General features: G+C 39.8%; 1 protein-coding gene across 1 annotated transcript in view; it reads right to left on the bottom strand.

Moving 5' to 3' along the window:
* The window catches only part of VPS41 (VPS41 subunit of HOPS complex), a 186,319-nt gene that overhangs the window by 21,064 nt on the left and 137,292 nt on the right, over positions 1-27,963 (bottom strand). The window contains exons 15-23 of the mRNA XM_063114079.1: positions 24,971-25,032; positions 23,477-23,558; positions 21,234-21,326; positions 14,717-14,844; positions 13,185-13,329; positions 11,267-11,308; positions 11,071-11,121; positions 8,666-8,803; positions 1,368-1,422 (exon numbers count right to left, since the gene is read on the bottom strand). Coding sequence (XP_062970149.1) covers positions 1,368-1,422; positions 8,666-8,803; positions 11,071-11,121; positions 11,267-11,308; positions 13,185-13,329; positions 14,717-14,844; positions 21,234-21,326; positions 23,477-23,558; positions 24,971-25,032 — 796 coding nt within the window. The remainder of the gene's footprint in view (positions 1-1,367; positions 1,423-8,665; positions 8,804-11,070; positions 11,122-11,266; positions 11,309-13,184; positions 13,330-14,716; positions 14,845-21,233; positions 21,327-23,476; positions 23,559-24,970; positions 25,033-27,963) is intronic.

Here is a 27,963-nt window from a genome sequence, read left to right as displayed (position 1 = left end):
TTATCTTTACATATTTTGCACATTTTAATGGTTTTAACAATTTCCATGAGTTTTTAATACAGTACATGTAGAAAGCCTTACTCAGTGGAGGGACAGCAACTGCCTGGCTGTGGGCTGTGTCCCTTACACCTGTCCCCTGCCCTGCACAAGAACTAGTGAAGGATCTTGAATCCTTCTCATTGTGGGCAGCACCCATTATCAACTGATAACGGCTGACTTGTGAATAAAATGATTTCCCATTTGATATCCCTTCTATAGCATTTTGTCTTTCTTGAAAATATTATTCCCAATTAATGTCTTTAAAAAATGTTTAATATTTTTTAATGTGTATAGGATTTTTAAGCTTTTATAAAATCAGACTATGTCTCTTTTTGTAAGTCCTATACTGCTTCTAAGATGACATGACATTATGACAAAAATCTATTCTACCAGAATATTTCTCGGGTGGAACACTATGTGAACTAGTAGATTGATGAGCTAATTGAAGTTGTGATTAGAACCCCAAGAACATGCTCAAGTAACAAAATAAAGACCCAAAAGTACTTCTCCTAAGGACGGTAGGTCCTATAAATGAATAATTCTGGGTTTGTTGCTGAGCACCCATGAATTTGCATATGCATAAATGGGAATAGAGATCTGGATTATTTTTCACAGAGGCAAAGGAGCCAGTGCAGGTGAGTGCTGTGTGAGGCAAAGGTGTCAAGAGGAAATGCCCTGCCAGGGTGGGCAGGAAGTGACCCTGCAGCGACACCTGAAATGAACTCTGTCTGGCATGCTGTGTACATTTGCATAAAGCTTCCTTCTAAAATCTTCAGTGCACGTCGCTCATTTTGGAGGAATGTGAAAGATAACAAGTTGTGCATCTCAGTATGCGTCCAACACAGCTAGAAATAGGCACCAGAAGACCAGGACGTTGGCACCTAGATTATATTAAGCAATTCTCCTTTCTCTCCAAAACTCTGAGATTCAATTGCATTTCCTCCACTTATTTAGGGTGTGGTTTTTGAAAATAAAGATTATTCTCTACCAATATGATGGTGATATACGCTGATTATAACTTTTTAAAAATTGAACAACAAACCTGTCAACCTATCTCTAATTTATTTTAATCTATGTTGTGAGGTGTAAACTAACAATTTTATTTGTTTATTACGCCTTACTCATGTTATTTTGACAGCATTAAATAACTCTTCCTTGTCAATTGCGCTGTGAAGTTTCTATTTTCTTATATTAGGTTCTTATACAAAATAGGCTTGAACTTCTGTGTTACTTTGGTCTAAAGTCTATGTTCACTCTTACACAATTTACATCACATTGTCACCCCCTTTCTTAGTTTATGGTAACCAAAATGAACAAAAGCTACTTACTCAGAAGATAAACTGTCTCTTCTACAAAGTTTCTCTGCTGACAGATCTCAAGAGCCTTCAGTGAAAGCAAGGAAAAAATGTTACTACAGGCTACCAAATAAGAACAAATACTAACAGAGTCATTTAAATTTACAAGCTTGGAAGAATTTTTCCACTGCCTTCCTTTAAAAACAAAACAAAGTGAACAAACAAAAAACACATCTCTTTGGGTCTCACTGGTTGCTGTACTCATTCACCTCTTAGAGAGCTACCAGACCCTACACAATTCATCTGAGAACATATCTGAAGCACTCAGAACATTCCAGGAACAACAGCAAGAAACAAGATGCTAAGAGCAAAGGCCTCGCGCTACACCGTCTCTCTCCGTGCCCTTGGTTTCTCAGCAGCACTGCTCCTGCCTACTCCAGTCATCTGTTCCAGCTGTTCTCTCCACTGAGCATGAGCACCACGAAAAGAACGTTGTTCGCTGCTGCATTTTCCAAGGATTGAGTATACCTCATGCTCAGTAATCACTTGCTGCATGATGTATAAATGAATTTACTGGCAATATTTCTATTGCCAGATCACAGGGTTTAAAACAGAACTCTGCTCAAGGATCTGTCAAAAGTGAGAGGGGAAAAAACACATCTGATGATCAAGAAGAATCAAAACAGGAGGAAATGCACAGATGACAGCATTTCTATGGGGGTTAAAAAAAAAAAAAAGACACACTGTGCACTGATAAACAGCTTGATATTCTCAATGAATCAGCTCACATTACTCTACGCTGTGTGCTGGGCACCAGAGGGTCAGGTTGGATAAAGATGACAACAATAAAATTGTTCATGATGATGACATGTGAGAGGAGAACAGAGAAGAGGAGCAGAAGGCTTAGCTGGAGCGGAAGCAGCATGAGTCCACCCATGCGAGCTCACGGTCCAGGTGCGGTAACAGAGATATGACAATACATTATTACTCCATGGTAGGGGAACATGCAGAGAAGGGACACCGAACTAGTGTGGCCCTCTGTAAAAGCTTCACAGAAGAGGTGGCGTCTGAACTGGGTGCAGTATAATGAACGAGTTCAATAGGGAAACCTTATCCACAGCGCTCCTACATAACCTCCCGATCGCTTTACTCTGCTTGCTCCTAAAGCCACCAATCCCTGTCACGACCTACAAGGCATCCATGCCCTAGCTCTGCCTCTGTGTGCAGCCTCACCTGCCATGCTCATTTCTCCACTTTGTCCCCCTGCCTGAAATGCTGCCCTCACTCACTCGCCACCCCTGGTAAAGACTTCAGACAGATATTCCCTTGGTCCTTGCTGGCAGTGCCCCCCACACATGGCTTCACAACAATTAATCAGAGCCACAATCGACTACTCACCTAATCATTCGTTTAATTTCCCTTCGCTGGGACCATGTGCACACTTAAGCCCTTGCTTTGCACAAGGTCTGCCCCACAGTACATGTGCAATTAATATTTCTAAATAAATGAGCAGGTAGTAAAGGTTACAGGAGGATTGTTGGGCTGCATATTTAGAGTAGTCATTTGAAAACAACCAGCTAAGGTTGCTCTAAAAACAAGAACCAAGGAGCTAAAAACAGCTCAAGTTAATTAGCCCTTTCAGCTCAATGATCTATTTTTGGGAAATAACAGCAGGAGCTAGTTTTGATATTTTGGTTTTTGACTTAAATTTTTCTGTAGAATATATCTTTTAAATCTGTGTCTCTGGTTGCACAGAGACAGCTAAAGGGCAGGAACAATTTGATCATAGAGATCAATTTAACAAAAACGAAAACAGAAATAAAGAAAAAAGCAAACGCCAAACGCCGCTTTAGAATTACAATGAAAACAGGATGGTGTTTTACGGTACAAACAACATTTAAATACTGAAATAAGAATAACTGAAAGTCACAATGAGGAGGAAACACTGTTAATTCAGTTATTCACAAGATTCCTTTAACAATTAAGTGGCAGAGATAGCTATTTGTCCTGCACGATCCTTTTCCTATCTCTTCCATACAATATTGTTTTAGGTGAGTGTGTGCACTGCCCAGAATAAAAAAAAAACAATCTCCCAGCCTGCCCAGCTGCAGGAAAGCTACGTGACAAATGTCCACTAAAGAGCAGAAGGAAAAACGTGGAGGGGCAGCTTCTGGGAACCTGTCTCTGCATGTGAACTCTGGGCCTCCTGATTTGTTTTCCTTTCACCCAATTTGCTCCTAGAAATGTGGATGGCACTACCTTATGTCACGAGGTCAAGGTCAGACAAGGTGGAAGAACAAGAGAAAAGAGCCCGGTCTCTGCCCTTGTGCATACCACCCCCAGTAGGCTGCTCCACCAGGACTTCCACATCATAGAGAATTAACTGCGACTCTGCTTAAGCCACTATTATTTTGGGATTTTTATCATTCATAGCTGAACGTTATCCTAACTAAAACCTAGAAAATCCTTTAAAAACATAGTTTTACCTATCCTTATCTTGTCTTGCCTGTCATCATCCTTATAAACAATGGAATTTTCTTATCAACTCTTCTGCAGTGATACTATTGAAGAGACAAAAAAACACATGTGAAACAGTAAGGGAAAAAAAGAGCAAAAACCTGAAGTCAGAGGACCTATCACTATTTCAACAACAATTATTGAGAAACCAACCGAGTGCCTAGATTTTTGCTACATTCTGAGAAACCAACAGAAAAATAGTTTATGGTTTAGTGGGGCTGTGTCATTCACACATAAGCAAAAAATCGTAATATAATTGGATAGACAGACTATTTAGAGAAAGATAGTCTGGATAATGATGAGTATTTATACTGCTTAAAATAGTTCAGTACTGGAAAGTATCCATGAATCAACTGTGTACTTGGAAATTCACTTGCACTTTGAAGTACCACTTAAAAAGGTTCAAGCAGAACCTTCTGCCACCTCCTTTTCTTAGCCTATGAGAACACTTGAGAACAGGCTTATTGCAAACCACCAAGAGAGTATGCAGTTTGAAGCCTACCTGAGTTGTCCAAGACAGTAGACTAGGTGGCTATTACATCAAAGTTAAATTAAAAATTCAGTTCCTCGGGGCCGAGCCCGTGGCGTACTCAGGAGAGTGCGGCACTGGGAGCGCGGCGATGCTCCCACCGCGGGTTCGGATCCTATATAGATCCTATATAGGAATGGCCGGTGCACTCACTGGCTGAGTGCTGGTCACGAAAAAGACAAAAAAAAAAAAAAAAAAAAAAAAAAAAAAAATTCAGTTCCTTGGTCGTACAAACCATATTTTTCAAATACTCAACAGCCATATGTGGCTAGTGGTTATCATGTTGGAAAGAGCAGATTCTAGAACATTCCCCTCACTGCAAGACATTCTACAGGAGAGTGATGCTGTAAGTTCTCGTATAAACTAACAAAAATGAAAGTTCATATGGGAAGACATGTCTGAAGGCAAGTTCTAAGTTAGGAACGGTCTGGAATGCAAGAAGACGTGCATCACCGAGATCAAAGATAATCTGAGTCTCTCAAAAATTTCAATTTCAGAGGTTTTTAAATGTTTTATGACTAGTCTCTAACAGTATCTTAAATTGTCCTCTTCTCACAAATGAAAAAGTAAAGACTTTAAAAATCTCTAGAGATTTTGAGTAAAGTATAAAAAGGAAGTATTTCTAATACATAGAATTTTTCAATTACTGACATGAATGAGGCATAAAAGCATATTTCCTCATTTTAGATTCTTGAATTTTCCCGGACCACAATGCTCCCTCTAGAGGAAAGCGTAGAGACACTAAGATTTTTAAAGCTGACACACTCACAAGTATATGCACACACACAAATACATACACATAGGAAAGGAGAATAGCAATAAAAATAAAAGTGAAGACAGAATAATGACAGAAATTGAGTAATAAAATGACGAAAAAGAGTATTTTAATTCTCTTTTTCCTTATTTAGTATAAAGGTATGGAATGGAGTTAGAAATTTGAGGGTAGCCAGTAGGAACCTTAACAGCTGTAAATTAAATAATGATTTCTACATAGCCTTGGCCCTGACATCACTTATCCAATTTTCTCTTTAAATTTCTTTAATGCAAATCTATGAACTTTGTTCTCCCAGCTTTATCCCTCCAAATTCATAAATACTGCCACCTTGTGAATGCTATTAGATATGGGAGAGATCATAAATTCAGGCATAAATTGGCCAAAGCTATAAAACTGATACTCTGTTTTTAAACACTCTAGTCACAAGCAAATCAGATTTGCAAAATGAGAACTAGTGTCTGATGACCATACCTAGAAATTATAGAAGAAAGGACTGTTTAACAGTTTAGAAAATTATGTCTTTTATGATTCTTGCAATACTAAAAAATACCTTAGTTTTTGTAATTACTGTTTTAATTAAGGTTTTAAACCTGAAAAATGATTCCTCACCACTGTGGAAAGAATGTGGGGCCCGAAGTTAAGAGATATAGGTTCCAAGTCTCGGTCTCTCAACTTATTAGCCCTAGACTCTGGGCTTTCTTCTAACTCCCTAAGACTCAGCTTGTGGTGTATAAAATGACCCTATCCACCTAAATGTGCCTTTGTAGAGACTAAATAAAACTAGGTACATGAAAGCACAGTACATCTCATAAAGCATAACAGAAATACAAAGAACTTTGTCTTTTTTAGTTGCTGTAGAAAAAAATTCATACAAACTCTGTTATCTACTTAGAATGAATGATTTCATAAAAGTTTATGACTAATTTTTGAATTTAAGAGTTGTGGTGATTTAAAATCCTAAACTTTGGCCTTTGATAACTATGCCCCTAAAGGGCTTTTGATGTGATGTCAGAATCTCTACAAAGTTTTCAGCCAAATACTTGTGTATTTCAATTAATTCAAAATAAGGTTGACCTGAATTCTTGAAAATTTCAACCAGTTAGAAATCACCCCTTCTCTCAACAATTACCCAGTCCCAGCAAAGGCAGACAACCAGAGACGAGGAAGATGGCTGCTATTCTGCCAGAAGTTATTTATGAACAAGAGCAGATGAACATGCTCAGAATATGCCTTTGAAACCTCACACTCTTCCCATTCAAAAAAAAAGAGAAACCACCACCTCTTACTTAAGCACCTATAGGACTAAATACTCTATAAACTCTTCTGAAGCAGAGATTTCTTTGGGGGAAGGGGAAGCATGAGAATTTTAAAGTTCTTAATTTTATATTCAGGGGAAAAGGTGACTACATTTTCTATGCATTTCTCCTTAGACAAAACATGCAAACTTGTATTCCACAGCCTTCACTTTACTGCTGCATGCTTGGGATACATTTAATTGGGGAAATCTACTTTGTCATTCATGTATTGGTACATACAGTAGCTTTTTCATGTTATGAGTAAACATAAAAACAATTAATTTCTAAGATTACTTAGTGTATATAGAATTCTTATGTCTAAGGAAAAAGGAACGAGATTTTTCATCTCCTTTAAGACAGCTTTGGGTACCTGAAATAGGTGATAATGTTTTTTGGAAATGTGTGGATTTCCCACAATGGACCCTGACAGAGATGATTGCTTATGAAGAACCTTCAATGACCTGAAACATGAAAGCCCATTTAGGGAGTTCTAAAAATGTGGATTATTGACTTGGCTATTTTATAATGGTCTGTTTCAACCATTACCACCTCTAATCCATTTTTTTCAAAATTCCCTCTCGGTGAGAAACATGGGATAAATTTGAAAAAACTACTGTACAATTAATTGGTTTCAGTGTGCCTGTGTTATTTCATATGCAATTTGTTGTTTTCAGTGGACCAGAGAAAAATTCTAAAAGGTCTACACAAATGCTCTAAGCCAGTTCTGTGTATTACAAGTACCATGTGTAGGCCCTTGATGTCTGGCTGCTCCCCTACTGGGTACAGCGGTAAGTCTTTCCATGTGTACACTAGACTGGAAACTTTAAAGCAGATCAGCCAAAGTGTGTGAGAAACATGAGCACACTACAGTCTGGACAGTGCCTCTGCGCCCTGTGCTTTGTGACCGAGAGTGAAACCAGGACTTCACCCCACACGTGAGTGGCTCAGAGAAGTCAGGTGGAGACTTCTGGAGACAGGCACATCCTCTCTGCAAACATACAACGTTTCCTCAAAGAGTGAGGTGCAAATGAAGGGGCACTGCTCAGACAGTGAGATTCTCACTCTATTTCTAGATTTGAAGGTTCCGTAGTGAGAAAAGAGGGGAACATCTGCTTTTATCTGTAGAGTTAGATGATGCATTTCCAAATTTATTCTTGAGAACAAATATAAAATATAAAATGTCAAATATAAAATGTTAATATTTTTCGTCAGTTAATATGCAGGTAAGATATTTTCTTCATTAACTTTAGACTTTAAAACTCCATTGGGCTGAAATTAGTTCATGCTAAGTCCCATATATTTAAAGCCAATTGACGTTGTTACATTTTTTATTTTACTGATACACACAGCTGACTAAAAAGTATTTGTTACCTGGCCGCCCAAATGTGGTAAGACATTTGTAGATGTTATATGGCATGAGATGGTACCAAGAACTGCGGGAGAGAATACTGTTTGCCTTAAGACTGTCCAGTTCCTAGCACACACATAGTAAGCATTACAGTTTATTTTGAAATAGCAGTCTCATAGAACTTACTAGTCCACATTCAGCCCTAATTAGGACCTCATGTATTTAATTTATTCATTCATTCGCTCACTCCTAATGCAACAAACATTTAGCAAATATCTAACGTATGCTGGGTACTAGGTTTACCAAGATGAGTAAGACAAACTCCTTGTCTTTGGAGAACTTACCAGAGGCTGGGAAAGAGAGACTACTACACAAATAACTATGATGGAATGTAGTGTGCTAGAGAAATACAGAAACACAGAAGGCAGATGTTGAAAGCAGACAGGCTGCAGGATGTATGCTATGGACCGTGGCTTACCAAATCTGACTCCTGACTGGGGCAACTGCTTCTGCTCTGGACAGGCTGTTTCTCCTTCCCAGGTTCTGACTCTGAGGTGCCACTCAGATCATGGCAAATGGACTCAGACTCCTGATTTCGTTTTAGCTTGATGTTGAGCCCTAGGCCCTGGATTAAACTTTATTTCAATTAAACCTGTCAGATAAACACCTGAACTCCTCACCAAAATCTAATCCACGAAGACCTCCTCTCCTCATCAGAATGTCCCAGCAAAACCTACTGCTTTGACAGCAACAGTCTCCCCTTTGGACAGGGATGGATGAGCAGATAGGAAAAGAAGAACGATGAACAGCTTACGCAATAATGACAACTTCCTCAACTGGAGCGTGCAGGTGGGGTCTGTGTCTCACCTTTTCAAGTGGGCAGTGGGTACTCTCTCGGAGAAAGGGAAGTAAGTTTGGTCGATCATATTCAGCGTAAAGACTGATCTGTTTTTCGTGGTAGCGCTGCCCCTTATGATGGTCTCTCTTGAAAAGCTTATGCAAATACTAAAAGGAATAAGAGATAAACCATGAATATAAAATAAGAAAAGCAGTAATGCACCTGGTTAATATTGCTACTTTCAGTTCTAAACAGCTTCCATGGAGAGGCTGGGGGAGGAGCAGTCTCCAGGAAAAATCTCTTCGGGAGAGCAAGGAGATTCTGACATTCTCTCTAGAAGGGCCCAGAGCCACCTGGCTTTGCCATTTACCAACTATATGACCTTGGGCAAGTCGCTACCGTCTCTGTGACTCAGTTTCTATACCTGCAAAAATCTCATCGAGTCGTTGTGTAGATTAAATGAGTTGACATTTGTAAATCACTCAGAACCATGCCTAGCATACATTAAGCACTACAAAAATGTTAATGACAGTAGTTGCTAATATCGTCATCATCTCCTTCAAGTAAGAAATAAAATGCTTGATTAGTAGGCTTTCTGGATCATAAAAATTCTCTTATATAAATGGGTTGAATCATGGGACAAACATATGTTTTTAAAAACTCAAGTACTAAATGACTTCTCATACATTCCACAACTCCTCTTTGTTGAATCTTACTGAAATCTATGTTTGCAATAAAATACTGCCTATACTGATGACACCAAAAACAAAAATTAAAATCAAGAAGAGTATAGGTGTTCTGAACGAATTTTCAAAACTGATTCCTAACCCTACTGTCTGAAAGAGTTAATGGGCCTATATTATGCAGAAGTTAGAAATCGATGTCCACTGTTTAGCTGACATTAGCACCGCACTCTCCCGAGTGAGCCACGGGCCGGCCCAGTAGCTGACATTAAATGTAAACAAAACCCCCACAACTCATTGGAAGTGGTAAGACTTAATCACACCCATCAGGTAAAGTGCATTCACCCCTTGAGTGGCTGCTTCCAAGAGGACTGATTCATAAAAAATGTACTGGCCTGACCCCGAAGCTGTAATCACAAATGAGCTAGCTCATGGTTGACATTTGCTGTTGTAAATAGTCATAAATAAGCCTATCCATGACACACGCACACTAAGAAACACTCCTCAGGCTACCTGCTCACATGTCCCCCAGGCAAGAAGAGGAAGTAAGAGGGTTCAGACTGAACTCCTCTGCCAGGCCAAGGTCTGATGAAGACCACTGCAGTTCACCGGCACTGGGGCCAGCATGAGCGGGATACGCTGGGATGTTTCCCAGAAGCACAAAACAGGACGGGGGGCTCTGTCACATCTGCCGAGTCAAATTTATAGAGATATTACGTTGCCTGGCAGGGAAGATGAGCCATTTTAGTGTGGGCCCTGCCACCATTCTCCACTGCACTGATTACACTGTCACACAGAGAGCTGCTGCCCGTAATCCTGTCTCGTGGCTTAAGTAGGTCAGAAATCATCGCTTTATAAACAAATTCCCAAGGTGGCCAGCAGAGTGGAGCCTTTCTTGGGTAAGCAGATAATATTAAGATTTCCAATCATGAGCAATATAGCAATAGCATCTGCACAACCCCTGGGCAAAAAACCAAAACAGAATAAAATAGAAAACATACTTCACACTCCTATCCTAGAGTCTTCAGGAGCCTCCATGTATAAAACTGACTTTCAAATAGAATACTCTACTCCACGAGCCTCCCCTGGGCACAAGGAGACGGGCAAAGACGCAAGCGTGCTCACTGTATGTGGGACCTGCCATCCTACTGGCAGACTCCCTACTGCAGCCTCTTTTTGTATACTTTTTAAGGAACACAGAAAACATCTACTCTTGTTTTACTCCCCTGATGATACAATGCAGAGACTCAAAGGAGCCCCCCAAGGAAATCTAGATTAACAGGCCTTAATAGCACAACCAATAAAATCACACACGAGATACAGGATTAGCTATTGTCAGTGTGAGGGGAAAAAAAATGAGGCTCTGCCCTTGATCACCCCGTAGTCCCGAACACAGAACCACTGTGTGGTATCTCTTGGCAAGAGAACTTGGTGTCTGCAGTGCACTACTGGATTTTGCTGTAATTTATGACATGATTACGTTTAATGGTAACTACAGAGGGAAGGTATAGTATTTTTTTCATCACCATTCAATTGTAAATCAAAGTCCAAGTGCCTGATCTGCAATTAATTCCTAGCCTCGGATTCATAGAATGCACCACATTTTAGTGATTACAGAACACTGTGGTCAAACCTCCAATCTGAGCATTAACCTCTTAAAGAGTTAACTCCAGTATCCCTACACCAACGCTGAAAGCGACTCGACCCACTCTTCAATCAAAAGGGCAAAAGAAGAACGCGGTCACGCTCACCACATGCTGCAACTCTGGTCTGTCTTCTAATTCTTCCACTACCTTTTTAATCTAGGGGAAAACAAGATTTTAAATGTAGAGTTATGAGGTCACAAAACCAGCTGCTACATTTTCTGATAAACATCTCTTTTCTTCATGGCTGTAGTGGTCCCTAACATTCATCTGGTCACAAATATTAAAAACAAAAGACACTCACTGAAATTTTATCTTCATTGTCCAAAAGCATGTCAACAGCTTTCTGAAATATAAAAAATAGCCACAGTGATTAATATCTGCTGTATAAGAAGGGCACATTAAGCACAATGTAGTGTATACACCACCACAGTTAAAGGTGGGGGGCTTACTTTCTATCCTAAAGGAGCCGTTAGCCGTTATGTAAAATGGAATTTGTAAAGAAATGCACTTTCAAACGTCTTAGTAGTGTGAGGTCTGCATGTTTTGCATATTACTAAAGTGGTGCCTCACTATTAACTAATCAAATCCAAAACATCTCGAGTATACACACTCCAGCCCCTCTGATGTCTCACATATCTTCACGTGTTCTCATGCGTCTCTCAGCAGTTATGGAGAGCATCTTGTTGCCAGTATCACAAAAACGAGCTTTTCTTTTTGGCTACCTGAGCCTTGACCAAGTCCCCCTAATAGACTGCACAGACATGAGGAGCTAGTCTTACGAAGAGAAGAGGATAAGAGCCAGAAGAGAATAAGATACCTGAAGTTTAATAATAATATAAAGCTTACAGACTTTAGCCACCTTTAACATTCATGAAACACAAATAAGTTCACGACAAGAGGTGGTGGAACACAGCCCACCAGACTGAGCCTCACACAGAACACCAGGTCCTGTTCTTGACTCTGCTGTTGCCTCCCCGTCTGCTCCAAACTTTATTTTTGTTCTCTGAAATATGAGGGTGTTGGAATAGATTATCCTTGAGGCCTCTTCTAGTTAGAAAGCTCTATGATACTTTATCTTAGGTTAATACTCTTAAACAGCAATTGGTTTCAGCTCATTCGTATTTTTTCCACAGTTGCTTATGCAAAACTAGGCTCCCAAGAGGAAAGGCTGAGCATGAGGGGAGACTGGACGTGGGGAAAATGGAACTGATTTTTATAGCATCTCATCCTCATAATCATCCTCTGCCAGAGAAGCAGAGCCTCTCTCCCTGAACTTCCTTGGAACTGTGTGATTCTTTGTAGATCTATAGTCCCTTTTAAAGACTTAACTCACTATGTCAAAAAATAGGCTAACGCATCTTTGAGAAAAAGAGGCAGATGTAGCTCCTATATAAATTAAGTTGAAGTTTGTGAAGAATAATATAACACATAATACCCCTAAATACAGTAAAATGTAATTGAAAAAAGCATTAATTCTTTCGGAGCCTTTAGGGTTCTACTTTTTGATTTACCTAAAATCTCAATTTTCTGAACAAGAACACTGTTTTACAAACCTTGTTATTTCTATCACCAGCAGTTGCAATTAGATCCCATTTTAGACACTCAGACAGAAAGAGACAGACAGACAGACACACACACACACACACACACACACACACACACACACTTTGTAACACTTTACAAAAGCCACTGTGGGCTGTGGAGGCTGGGTCCCTTCGGTAGTCAAACAACTCACTATTCAAATTTGTCCTGTGATAAAATAACACCTCCCACATGTCCTGGAACTGAGCATTGCCTGAGACCAATGGAAACCCCACACGCTGGATCCATGAAAGCCAAGGAATAAAACTGTAATAGCGGATCAAAACAGAAATCACTTAAAATTTTAATTCTGGGCCATAGATAAAGAGGGTTAAATGAGTCAAAGCACATGACTAGTTTATTTGTTTCTATGAATTATATGAATTGTTTTACTAAAAAATTACTTTATACACACACACACAACTTTATAAGTTCCACATCAAATTACAATTTCATTTACAGAATAACCACATCGAGGAAAGTATTCCTGAACACCAACTAGTAAAATAACTATCACCACCTAATGAGGGTCAGAGTGCTCCAAGCATGAAGAGCAGACAGCCAAGCTATGCGATTCACTATTAAAAATCTGGAATAGTAAAAATAATTGATCAGTATTAAAATAAAAAGCACATTACCTCTGAATCAAAATCCATTAACAAAACAATTTTATCCTTGATAGAACTGAAAAGATTATGCTTGTGGATCAACTCGAAAACATCCTTATGTCTTAACGTTAAATATATTTCCAGAGCATTGCCATAGTTTTTGTCATAGGTGTACCTGGTAATACAAAAAATTTTATTATCAATATTCATCAACAACTCTAATTAAAACACACACACAGATCAGGTTTCACAATATTAAAAACACTCGTTCAGAGAGAAAACTTTATTTCAAAAAATATACCTTGGGATTTAACTGTACGTGATCATTAAGTATTTCCTTCTCAGAACTTTGCCTTCTAGGTAACCAAAATTTCAGAACATTTGCAATATTCAAGTAATAAAAAATTACTGTTTCAGGGGCTCGGCCTCAAAAGTTTGTACAAAAATCCTTACACCAGACAAAGAAACTGTAATCCAGAATGAATTTAGTTCTCATTTTAGTAATAAAATAATCAGTTAAAATTCTCACAGTGTTCAGGTGACAGATGGGTTATATTCCAAAAGCTTATTCATCAGGGGGGCTGTATAAAATGGAAATGTGTTCTTCCCTGGGAATGACGTTTTTCACATTGATTAAGTCCCTAAGTCAGCTCCTGAAAGCCAGGTGAGCCGCAGTCGTACTGTCAGTCCATTACTGACGGCACTACAGAATTCCAGGGGCACCTAGAACAATGTTTCCAAGAGAAAACAACTAGCATTCGACCTAGAGCGCCACGAACACAACTTCCTCTGTGTAAAGTCTAATCTGGTCTTGAATTCTAGGCTATTTTGGTGTACTTTTCTTGGTCTTGGGCAAAAGAAGTGAGAAGACAGGATGTGGGAGTCTGAGAGGGCGGGGTGCTGCGGAGGGCTCCGGCAGGAACAGTCTTCTTGGGCAGATGTGAAGTACCCCCTTCTTGTTCCCCTAGACCGAAGCTCTTTGAGGGCATGAGAATATCTTATCTACCTCTGTATCACGGGCATCTAGTACAAAGCCTGGGGCACTGAAAGTGTCCAATAAATGTGAAAATATTAATCCAGCTTCCATTTTCTGAGCCGTCAGGCACTGTGCTCAGTCTTCTATTATGACGTCTCATTTATAGCTTAAAATTGTCCCATAAGGAATTGTTACCTGTGATTTTACAGATAAGGAGTCTGAGATTTGAAGATCCGAGAATAACACAACGTGGAGCCTTGCCCACCAGGACTCTGTTCTGCTTGTGTCATCTACCACCTGACGTCCTGTCGTCTCTTAACCACGGCCTCTCCACGCACTGCACACGGGGCTCCCCCTCTCACCCCCAGAACTGCCTTACAGTTGTACAGTTTCACACACCCTCCTTACCACCTAGTTGTTCATCTGAGGTTTATGAAAGTTTATGAGGTTTTATTCTTTTACTAAGAATAAAAGCAGGAAAATGGTGTAAAAAGCGTCCTTCCCATTCAGAGTTTGCCAAATCTAAAGTATGAAAAACTTTTCAATGTAGATTAATTTGGAAAAAGAAGCACAAAACTGTACTCACAATTCTGCCAGGGTTTTCAGTAAAGTCTTATTCTGACTGTCTTTCTTCAGGTGATCCCGAACTGCTTGAACTATTGCTGAATTGTTATACAGGTCTCCAGGCCATTCTCGAATCAATGTGGCAAAACCCTAACCAAATGGGAAAAACAGGAAAAGAACACTTGAAATAGGATAACAATTGTAATATTGTAAAACATACATTTGGTCTACTTCTAGTTTCCTGGCATACAACTCCTAAAATCTTTGGAAACTCCAAAGAGATGTGGTTTTTGTATGTTAATGAGTCAGCTGGTAGGTCGCAGCCTAGGTAGCTTTAGGATGGGGTTTGGTCACAGGAAAGACCAAGGCATGATAGAAGGTTGGGATTTTCCGTGATACCCCCCAACCTCCAGGAAGGGGAGAGGCCGGGGCCTGAAGGTTACATTGATCACCAATGGCCAATGATTTAATCAATCTACATAATGAAGCTCCCACAAAAACTCAAAACGACTGGGTTTGGAGAGCTTCCAGACAGCCGAACACACATGGGAACCTCAGTGTATAGCCAATAGGTCAGAAGGTATAGGTGACAACGTAGTACTTGTGACTGGTGTCTGAAGTGAGGACAGTATTGTGGGACGGAGCCCTCCACCTGTGCGATGTGACATTACCTCCAGGTAGATAGTGTCAGAATTGAACTGAATTAGGGGACACCCAGCTGGTACCTGCTGCAGAACTGACTGCTTGCTTGGTGTGTAGGGGAACCCCCAGACGTGTCGTCACAGACGCATTCTGTGTTGTAAGGTATAATAGGAAAAACTGAGTTGGGTTTTTCCTATATCCTCAGAATAATCCATATAGTTTAAACAATGCTAATGGTACTCACAGACTGAATAATTTTATGATTAAAACTTTGGCCAATAAACTTTTGGCCATCAGTATTCAGATTATGGGTTTGGGGGGTGGTAAGGGGAGGCAGGGAGAATTACTGTAAGATAATCGCCGTTTAACATTCCTGGGAAGTAGGTGGTGCTATCCACTTCTGTTCCTATTCTTATGAAATGCACAACTAAGAAAGGCATCCTGTTCTTCCATAACGTAGTACTGCACAGAGCTTAATCTGACTTGCTCTACCCTCATTCTGGACCAGGAATAACGTTTGGATGACGTCCTTCACATCTTATAGCTATTATCCGAGTTGGCTACTCTCCCCACCAGTGTCTATGCACTTCGGGTCTGGGTTGCTGTATGCACAGGTCATCGGCTGGGCACTGTGCAGCCTGCACAACTGCACACGGCGGTGTGCTCAGGACAGGGTTTGTCCCACAATGAGATCATCTGGCATCCACCTTTAACACCTTACCACCTTTGTCCTCCTTCCACTCTGGCTTCTCACTCTGGTTTCATGACGGGATTTAAGACTTTGGCTGTCTTATCCCCTGGCTCTCACCCTGGCTATCTCTGGATCTCAAATTTGTGGTTCAGAGAGAAGCCCCTGATTTGATCCTGTTTCCCTTCCATAGCTGATTCTTGGCCAGTGTCCTGAGTAGTGCCTCTGCCCTCCTGATTCCCAAGTTCAGCCCTCATGTTTTATAAATCAAGGTACGGTGGAGCCGTTTACTTACTGATCCTTGACAACTTTTAGGGGAAAAAAAAAATTAGATATATTCAAAAGACAGCAAAGAGAACTAAGATCCATATTACTGAAAAAATTGTATTACTAATATTAAATAATTCCACTACTGCTTTAATGAACTACTTTGAGTTTATCTAAAGGATATTTAGAAATGAAAATGGTCTGGAAGAAGTTGCTTCCTTTAAAGCACCTGTACTTGGTAAGAAGAAAATCACTAAAGAATCAGGAATATAGTTTCTGTTACAGTTCCACCCAATTTCTACTGAAGCAGCCTCTCAGAAGGATGGCAAGACACCAGAACAGCAGACCCAACATTTTGCATTTAAACTGCAACCTTCCTACACATCAGCATGACTGCAATCTGATTTTAGAGATCTGGGGAAGAGACTCAATCAGAACATTAAAATGTTTGTTGAACCAAAATGATATTTTGAATCAAGTTTCTGTTTTCTTAAGATTCTGTGCAATGTATAAGATAAAACAGTCTGAAAAGATTTCCACCCTCACACTGGCAACTGTCAAGTAGCCCTGAGACCAGGAATAATACTGCTCAGGGAAAGTAGAAAGCTTGGCTCCATTTTCTCTTTTCCCTGTCCATGCAACAGCCTCACAATACTGCCAACGTCTAATATAGAATAAAACAAAATGACCAGACATATTGTGTGATAAAACCCTGATGACCCCACCATAAACCGAAATAAACATTTATTACATTTCATGTTAGGCTTCTCTCTGCTTAATTGGCTTCATGAACCCCTGAGTAAATGTGCTACCTAAGATATATTGATGAAATCAACCCTGTGGCCATTATTATTAATTAGAAGACACAGCTGGGGAGCTGTTATAACAGAATAAGCAAAGTTACAGAACACCCCAGTGCCCATTATAATAAGTAAAAAGTTCAAATGTATTCATTAAATGGAATGCCATAGAAATCGTCCTGCTTTTAACATGCTTATACATTGTCATTAACGTTATGAAACAAAGCTATATAAAACAATTCTGCTAGGTTGTAATCAACAGGCAAATCTATATGTAAATAACTAGAAACTCCATACGAACAAGTCATGGGTCATAACCTACAAGAAAATCATATTATTTCCTATCTTTTTAGTAAGACTCAATGTTTTAGAGAAGTCCATTTTTGTTTTTGTTTTTTTTTGTAATCTTGAGACTGGAGGTGCTCAGTTTCCTCAGCTCGGGTTACAGGAAACACCTCTGGGTTTCCAGCGGCTCCCCAAGGTCTCAGGGCCCTTCTCTAGGACCTCCCCTAAAGGAAAGTTACTGTTGCTAGCTGAACCTATTATCAAACCAACACAAGACCTGAGGGGGCTGACTTACGCAAATCCAGTGCTGGGCATGCTCAGCAGAAAGGGGTTCTATAACCCTAATAGCCAAGCATGCTCAGTAAAGTGGAATTTATATTCATTAGGTAGCATGAATATGTACTGGATAGCGAGACTATAAAGGTTGAATCCCAGCAGAATGCGGGTCATTGCTCACTTTCCTAGGGCCAACCCGCACTTTGCCAGCTGAGGTATGTGTCTTTCTTCTGTATCAAACTTATTTTTGGCAGGCGGCTGCTCACTCTGAGCTGGCCTGCACTCTGTACTAGCCTGTAAGTGGGTAGTTCTTACTTTTGTATTGGACCTGGTGTGGGCCCTGCTGGGTCTCTGGAGCTAGGCTGCACTCTCTCTGTGGCATCTATATCTCTTACTCATCACATTAAACCTGTTCTCACCTTCTACTGTGACTCTGCTCTTGAATTCTTTCCTATCATGGAGTCAAGAACCTGGTAAGAGGAGGAGGTCAGTTAAAGCTAACTACTGGGGCTTCCCAGAACCCTTCTCTTCTGGCATCAATCTGACCTTTAGTGCTCTGTTTAGCAGCACAAAATTTTCATCCATTAAATATGTGATCAAAAGTGTTGCTATGGAACACTGCTATTTGATCGATTATGTGACAATTTCATTCAAAATTAAACATTAAGTTGAGAATAAAGAAAGCTAAAATAAGAATTATTTATAAGAGCTTATGACAATAAAAACAAATTATTTATAACCTTCTTAAGAGAACTGGCCAAGCAGACATCCTAAAACATTCAGGAGAAAACACTGACAAGCTCTAAGTTTAAGTCACGCTTATTTCTTTCAGTGTCAGTCAAAAGTCTTCCAGGTATGAATCAATAGGATGATTTTAATGATACAGGATTCAAAACAGTTTCTTAAAAAAGAAAGAGGTGAGGCAGCTGGCCAGTTAGCTCAGTTGCTTAGAGTGCTGTGTTGTAACACCGACGTCAAGAGTTCAGATCCTCACCACTCCCGACAGAGTGGAATCATGTGAAAGAATTGTAACACAGTCATAAAAATAATTAAATTGTTTTTATGCTTAAGTTATATTACTTTAAAAACAGGAAGAGTATAATACACTTCAGTGTTTCTAAAGTTTGTATTCTTTTTCACCATTTTCACAGAATACTCATAATTCTCTTTCTTTTGGGAAGATATACAAGGGTGGAAAATTTATGACTGCCACTCTGTGTACTCAGAACAGACTGGAAAGAATCAGAAAGCTATTATTATAAGTCTTTCTTCATTGAAGAAACCTTTTCTAATAACTATGGCCAATAATGGCCTCTCGCTTTAGATCTCTTATAGAACACATCGCTCTACCTTACTTATTTTCTAGTTGCTTACGGCTTATTAACATGATCTCCCCAAACAGCCTAGAAACTTGCTGAAGCCTAGACCATATTTTTTTAAAAAAATTTCTCTTGATCCAATTGAGTCTTCAGCCCAGTTCTAGACAAGGACAGGTTCCAAGTAAAGACATGTTGAACTGAACTAAACAGGAAATGAATAGGAACCGTGCCTCCAGTCTACATTCGCAGGCTGTCAGTGATAGGCACTATTACCATAAAATCTTAACAGATCTAGAAAGAATAGATCCATGCTGTTAGAGTAGACTAGATTATGATGTTATAACACATGCTAGTAAGAGAAGATGACGAAACATCACCTGCATTAGCATATGCAATTATTAAAGAAATATTTTGTTCACGTTTAATTCATGCTAAAGCACCTAGTCCTTTCCTATGCTAAGAATACAAGTTTATAAAAGTAAAAAAACTATAAACGTCCACACGTGCATCTGGATGTTTGGATCTTACGTCTCAGGAATACTTGGTTGACAGTAACTGATCAAACACTAGGGTTATCAGGGTCAAGGATCCCATTAGATCTTAAGATCAAGAATCATCTCAGAGTAAAAGGTAGTGTTTGCCATATTATCTCTCCTTAATTGGAATCAGTTACTTATTTAAAAAGTATGTTAACAAGGTGTTTAGTACTCAAAGGCACTCAAAGCACAAGAGTTTTCTCAATCCCCCTGTCGTCTGACAACCTCTTTCTATTTCCATGCATTAATCTTTTGCAAAGCACCTCATATTCTTGTTGGCAAGGGACAAGTTGTGAATAAAGTCTTCCTTATCTTTCAGACTTAACCCAGCATGAAGGAAGGCAACGACGACCTGCAGCATACTGTGAGGAACCAAAAATGAAAAAGTCTCACTGAGTGACATCCCTGAGCTTGAAAAGGACCTGAAGACTTTGCTGCTTGTATTAAAGACTATGAAGATTGGGCAGACGCTAGAGAACAGCAGCCAAAGTCCAACATGTTCCATCTCCTGATTTATGGATCCTCCTAGCACCAGTCACAGCTATGAGCAAGAGCTTACCAGTCTTTTCTAGAATCTGTTCACCAGAAATCTCATCTTTTTCCTCTGAACAGGAGGGGAAGCAGGCTGAGTGTCAGGCACAAGACAGTGCTCATAGCTTTGTTACAGCACTTGGCATATTATATAATAATGCACCTGTCCATATCAGGGTTTCTCAACCTTAGTACTACTGGAAACCGAGGACAGATAATTCTTTGTTGTAGGGGCTGTCCTGTGCATTGCAGTTTGTTTACCAGCACCCTACCTCTACCCACTGAATGTATCACCAACTTGCCAGCCCTGACAACCAAAACAGTCTCTAGACATTGCCAAATGTTCCCTGGGGGCAAAATCAGCTACAGCTAAGAACCACTGGTTTACATGCTTGGGTGTGACTTAGATTATGACTGCCAACTGAACGGGCATCCCTTTATTCACAGCTGCATGCCTAGCACACTCCTGGAATACAGCAGGCACTAAACAGATGTTTTCTGAATAAATACGTGTTAAATGAACAAACTTTAAAAATTGTAGTCCATTTAGGTGCTTGCAACACTAAATTTAAATTCAAATCTAGCCATGACTATTTATTAAATGCATGGCTTTGAGCAAGTTACTTGATTTCTTTAATCTTTGGTTTCCTCATCTGTAAAATTGGGATATTATTTCTTACAGTAGTGTTGAGGGTATAAAAATCACAATATGGGCATGTGGAAGTGCAGAGTGTATAGTAGAGAAGGAATACATGTACTGTCTTTCTCCTTAATCAAGGAGCAAACAGATCATTTCTGACCCGCTTCTCCAATTCTGCCCTCTAGTTTTTCTTTAATTCTCCTACGGTGAACTTAGTTCTGGGGCTCATGTTTCAGAGAGTTCTGACTTCTTTAGGGGTAGTGTAAGCATTGATAGCAGCTGCTATTCTATTTACGAAATTCACAAAAAGGTACTTAGCTCTGTTTCTTTAGCTATAGCAGGAGGTAACTTTAAGGAATTCTCTAAAATACACGTGGATTGGGTGCTTTCACTGTCTACATAAACATTAGCTATCATCAAAGTCTAAGTTTCACCTGACACATGCGAGCTGCAAATCTGTTTCCTTTAAACCAGTTGCTCCCTTGCGTTATTTTCTAGATTTCTTACCATTTCCCATTGAGTACAAGTAAATATGACCATGTCTGAATGTCATACCTCATAATCACTTTCCAAAAATTCATGTAAAATCATTTCATAGATGAGTGGTTTCAGAACTGGATCCCCTCTTGGCAAATAAGGACTAATAGCCTAGGGAAGAAAAAGAAAAAAAAAAAAATCCTTTAAAAAGTGGCAAAACAAAACTGTATTCCAATGCAGAAAACATAGAAGTATATTTTAACTTTAAAAATTTAAAGCAACAGAATACTTTGGAAAATTATCCTGAACAGTAAAGATTCAAATGAACTCTACTATCTAACAACAAATTATATTTTCAAAAGTGTATATATGTGTGTATGTATATTATGTATGGAAAGATGAATAAAAAATCGTGTAGGTTAAGCTCTATCTCTCTGTTCTTCTCTATGAGTTCAAAAAATCTAAATAATATGAGGGAGAAAGTCACAGAGTCACCCATCTGTCTTTCTTTCGTCGAACTGGAATATATCAGCCTTTAACAATACACAATCATCTTTTGAAATTAGAAAAAATACATCTTAGGCTCTTTAGATATCTTCAGTGCTGTGTTAAAAGTCAAATTACCAAATTCTGTGCAATTACCAATAGTGCCCTAGGCACCAATCACCATGCTTTGTACTGGGGACATGGAGCTAGGGTCACCATAGCCAAGGAGCTCACAGCCCCAGAGAGAAGATAAACAGAAATTTAAGCAGATAACTGTGATATCATGTGGTAAGTTTTATAAGAGGGGGGTTGACAAAGTGCTGTGGCAGCAGAGGAGAACACAGTCTACTAAACCCTAGGCCCATGGGGCTTGGAAGGGGAAGGGCACCTGGCAGGAGCACTGTGAGCAAAGGCATGGAGCTGTGAGCGCGCATCTGCGCTCAGGGGGGTCAGAGGGACCCAGAGATGAGAGACGGCTCTCACTGAAGGGAGGTGAGGCGGAGAGGAAGGGGAGGAATTCCAATGTATTCCATGGGCAGGAGGGAGGCAACAGATACTAGGGAAGTGAGAGTCCAGATTTACTTTTTAAACAGCTACTTCCGGGCTAGGATTGCCCATAGAGACATCCGAAGGCCCTTGTAATGGCTCAGGCAGGAGCTAAGGCAGTAGTACCAGTGGGGAGAAGAGGCCCAACTGGTATTGACATGGTGAAACTGACCGGAACAGGAGATGAAAGAGAATGAGGAGGTGAGTGACGTGTCCTTGTCAAGAGCAGTATCGCGGAGCTGTCAAGCACGGGGGAATGGGTATACAGTGCATTACAAACACAGACTGAAAGAAGGAACAGATCTGGGAAGGAAGTGGATTTACATTAACCTGAGTTATTATCAGCAGTGCAAGAAGGAGAAACAGCCACAATGCACAAATCAGTAGAGAGGGCAGCAGTGTAAACAGGGCCAGAGGACTGGATAAAACCCTCCAGGAGCAGCCCAACAACCCAATGAGAAGTGTCTGTGGGGACCTCTCAAAGAAGAGGAGCATTCATGGAACAGGTACAGGAGAAGTCGTAGGGCTCACAAGATGAGTAACTAGGAATTTTTAAAAGCATATTCATAACTCCAAGACAGCATTCAAAAAAAGGCTCACAAATAGTAAAAATTTTAAAATATTTTAAACAAATACAGGAATGCTTTGATTTGGATATAGTGCACTAAATTGAAAGTTTTTTTTTAAATGAAATATCATAATTATTCATTAGAGCTATGTGGTCAAATTTTTCCACTTGTCTTCCAGCAGGTAAATATTATTTAAAAAATACATTAATTTTTCAGCAAATCTGAAAGTCTTATATTTTACAATCTACTGAATGATACTTGTTTTCCAAAGTCATTAAAAAGAACTTGTCTAAATTTAGTCTAAACTAAGTCTCTCAGAGAAAACGAGAAAGAACTTGTCTAAACTTAGTCTAAACTAAGTCTCTCAGAAAGAACCAGAAAGAACCACATATTTAACGTATGTTCTGAAACTAATTTCTGAAAGTTCGATTTTTCTTTCCAGCTGAGATAATACTTCCTAATAAAGAACTGATTACTATTACCTTGATTTTAATTCCATCTCAATATTAATATACTACATGCAAAACTTAAGAGTTAACATCACAAAGAAATGATACATTTTTGTAAAGATGAACGACCCTGATTTGATCATTATACATGGTATACATGTATTAAAGTAAAACTCTGTACCCCATAAATATGTAAATCAATACATTTCAATTAAAAATAAATTATTAAAAAACAAAAAAAATTAAGAGTTAAAAATAAAGCTTTGCTTACCTTAAGCTGTCCAATTTCTTTAAATTTATAAACTTCATATTCCCAGAGTGCTGCATTTTTCCCAAGAATTTTCTGGCATTTGCTGGCAGTAAAAACATCCCAGAGAGGAAGAAAGTATAAATAAAAAAGTAAACAGAGACAAAATAAGTAGACATTTTCCCCAGGGGTTTAGATAAATCTCTCTTCCCAGAGTTTTGACAAATTTCTATCTCATGTACCAAAAAACACAAACATATTACTATTACTTGGCGCATACACAGGTTGACAGAAATCACAAAAATTAACAAAAAATACTTATAAACAAATACGAATCTCTTTCAGAAGACTATGATTAGGGGTTTTCCTAATGATTTTCCTGTTCTGAATTTCCTATTTATCTAGATGGTTTAACTTCTGGTTTGGGGACCTTTCTCACCATGAGAAAACTCATCATACCCCGGAGCGCCAGATCCTTCCTGAATGGCTTGAAATAATGGACTCCAAAAGTCAGACTTCAGAAAATTAGAATCCCATCATAGTACGTAATCTGGAGGACTGTTTGTTACTTTACACATCAAAGAAACACATTTTCTTAAATAATCTCAGAGGACTGACTACAAGCAGGCCTGAAGGCAGTTTTCCAGGGCTATCACGCCATCACGTGGACAGCACTGCACAGCCCCAGTGGGAACCCCTACATAGCACTTTTGTTTTCTGCCCACCACAGACCCCTGCAACCTGGGGCCCTGGGACCTGATCACTTTCATTTAACTGTCACACTCTTGTTGGGAATGATTCTCCTTGAACTGTGAGCAGAGACACCTCGTTCTGGACTATCTTTCAAGGATGCGTGTATAGCAAATAGACCTAGAAATTAGTGGACACAGTGTCTCCCTCCAGAGCAAAAGGCAGGTTTGCTTATAGTCTAGTATAATAAGGGTAACATCCTCTTCTAAGGTAAAGGGCTTGAAGGCTTACTGCCCATTAGGAGAGATTCAGATATCCTAAGCTCAGGGTTCCTCTATGTAACACAACGCACTGTAAAGGCAGGGTCTCCTGGTCACACTGTTGTGCTGTAGGAAGTGGGGCTTGAGGCTCTGTGGCAAGTGCTAATACTCTGGTTATTATGATTGGTGTAGTAGTATTCTGGCTGCTACTGCTGAGATAGTCCTTTGTCTCTGACCCAGGAGTTTCAAGTCTCCTGCCAGCACCCATGAAATTGTGGCAGGCTAACTTGTTAGCTTATAACCAGGGTAAGTTCGCAGCTCCTTCAGGGTTCTTGACACCCTCTCATTAAATACTGAGAAAAACAATTCTCCTTTGGCAAAAATGAAATAGTAATTGGGGAAATAATATATATTAATCCATTCTGTGATTGAAACCATTAATATCCACAAATTGCCCTTGTTAGAAAAATGTAAAAAAATAAAATGTCAACTGCAAAGAACGGCTTATTTTTATTGTTAACATTGGTCAATTTATATTAACAAATAATTGTGGAGATGTCATTATTACCGTGCTGCTATGTCATAGTCTCCTCTCTCCACCAGGTGATTTATATATGCCAAGCCAATATCCTAGGGAAAAGTAAATGAAGAAATCTCATAATTCAACTGGAACTGAAAAGCTGGGTGCAGGGATGAGGCTACGACGGTAGGGTCCCCTCAGCACTACTGACTGCAACCTGTTTGCTTTATGTAATTACACTTGCTTCTTTCTTAAGCATATTCATACTTAAATAAGCAGTGTTACTATTTTAAAGCCTCCTAATCTGCCCTCCTCTAAGAGATTTTCTACAAAGGAAATCATATTAGAAACATGATCCAACACTTTCATGTTGTCAATGGATATGAAATTCTGCTTTGTGTGCCTTCATCGGTAAAATGTGAGCTACTTGTCTCCTCTATCCAAAGCCTAAAGAAATGCTATAAGAAAAAATGAAATGACAGATTATCATATTAAAGGGAAATATGAAATATTAAAGTTAATAGTAAAGTAAAAATGAGCTCCAGAAAACAGATAATTCAAACCCATAAGTTTACAGATGAAGAAACTGAGCTGAAAGCTGGGAACTGACTGGCTTCAGAGTGTTCACGTCTATTCACTTATTCCACCTCGGTTCTGAAAGGCTTTGGGGTGGCCAGTGCCACAAGCAGCCTGGGAGGACAGTCCTGACTTATCTGCCCATGACTCTTCTTATGAAATATTATTTCCACCTAAAAGCATTTTCTCGAAAAGCTTAAACTCAGTATGTATAACAAAACCTGAATATTAACTTCTACTTTATGTACAAAAAAGGTGTGCATGAGAAATGGCAGAAATGGCAGGAGCCCAATTCTTCTCTGCATGCCTGGTATGAAATTACATTGCACTAGGAGAAAAAATTCTACACATGATTTATAGGACATGCCTGTTTCAGGAGTGAAGGGAAACATACATAGTTTTTAGTTTACTGAGTTTTTACTCTAATGACTACTATGTGGGAAATCGTATTTCAAGTCTATAGGAACTCAAGTGAAGAAAAGGCGCCTGATTTCCTCTATTGCTCTGAGGACAGATCACATCTCAGTCTCTACAGAGGGTCTCCTTCCAACCCTTCTCCTCCTGTCCATGCCGCCTCCCCACTTATGAGCTTATCCTGCACTTCTCTTTCTCTGTACACCTTTAGAGTCAACCCTGCTTTCTCTTTTTTCCCTGAGTATAAGCATAAGTGTCTCTCTTACACAAAACACCCAGCAACCACCACCCCCACCCCACAACGCCACAGCTCAAGCTAGTTTTCACTGTCTTCCCCCTCACAGTACACCGACGGTCTGTATTCAACTCGACTTTACAGTCTCCTATGCACTTGTCACTCCCTATAAACGACTGAGAATAAGTCATACATACACAGAAAATTCCCCAGTTACTCTCATGTTACCGACCCAGTGTACAACTGACCAGCTGAGCTTGTCTCACCTCTTTGACCTCACTTTACCCCTTAGCATGTAACTCTCCTTACCCTGGAACGCTCTTCTTTCTCGACTCCCATGACACAACCTTCCTCTCCATTCCAAATCTGGTTTGTGTGCATCAGCCCTTGAATGACATCATTCCCGATGGTTCCATTCATGGGGCTGTTTTCTGACACTACATACTCGCCCTGTGCAGGATAATCCAAGCGCACGTGCTCCAATGACACTTGTTGGCTGAAAACTCTTCTGAATCTATCTTTAAGTCCAAGTTTCTTTCCTGGGCTCTACCAGGATGTCCTGTAGATGCCTAAAACTCAATGTGTCAAAAACAGAACTCATAATTTCTCCCAGTCCCACTCTGCTCCTCCTTCCAGTCTCCATCTCTCCCTTTGTCCATCAATCAGTAAATGGTGCCACCTCCCTCCCCGATGCCCAAGCCCAAAGCCTGGGAGTCAGCCGAGAAGTCTTGCTCTCACTCTCGTGTCCACGTGGAGCCAGCCACCAGGTCCGAGTCGCGCGTTCATCCCGTCTTCCAGCTACCTGCGCCTCTGCGTTCCTACTGACTCTGGTCTCCTCTCTTCCCATCGGGACTACCAAGCAGCCTCCAACTGACCTCTGGCTCCGCTGGCCTCCCGCTGGCCTCCTCTCGCCACCAGACAATCTTTCTAACAGAGAAACCTGATGTGGTGCTAAAAGCTTAAATTGCCTTCTGGAGGTTCCAAGATACCAAGCTCCTAATTACAGATGGCCCTGCAGGGTCTGGCTTGTGCCACCTGTGAAGTACACCCCTCAAGTGCCCACGTGATCAGGCAGGCCGAGTCCCTTCATGCCTCTGCCTCTTCACATACATTATTCTAATGGCAGGAATGCCTGCTCCTCCATTTCTAGAGAGTCCTCACTTACTCTCCACAATTCTGATTCAAACAAACAAACAAAAAAAGACGCTCTGGTTTTCTGTCCTTCTTTTATTCCTAAATTATTTTGCTTGTGTACACTTTGGAAATAAGGCTTTTATGGGAAGTTTTACAGATAAGTTTAAGGTGTGAAAAGTGTAAGCAGAAGGAATTTGTGCTGAAACCCAAATAGTCATAAAAGAATAAGTTTCCTGTTTTCATCTGCAAAACAAGGATACTGGGCTAATGATCTCTAATGACTCTTTACACACAACAGACGTGATTTCTTTTTTGCTCTCCATCTGCACATTTCCTGTCATAGTTAGCAAAGAAACAGGCTTTGAGTCACTACATTTTTCCAGAGTTCAGAATGTAATAAAAATGTATTTGATGTCCTAGATCAGTCTCCATAACAAAATCAATTGAGTCTGTTATTATGGAGACACTGAAGCAATCTAGTTTTACAAAACCACTCTTTTGATAAATTTTATGATAATGTGATTTTACCTATGGTTTAAAGAAACTTCCACACACATAACTGGAAAGCTTTGTATTTAAAGTGTATTTCACAAATATAGTTTCTAAATAACTGAAAACTATCTCTACCTCCTAGAAGGTGTTCAAGTCTCTTATTTACAAGCAGAAACTGATTCAATAAAAT

Source organism: Cynocephalus volans, chromosome 11, assembly GCF_027409185.1.
Source record: "Cynocephalus volans isolate mCynVol1 chromosome 11, mCynVol1.pri, whole genome shotgun sequence".
In the NCBI taxonomy this organism is placed as follows: Eukaryota; Metazoa; Chordata; class Mammalia; order Dermoptera; family Cynocephalidae; genus Cynocephalus; species Cynocephalus volans.
The sequence above is the reverse complement of the archived record's forward strand: the minus strand, read 5'-3'. Positions and strand labels throughout refer to the sequence as shown.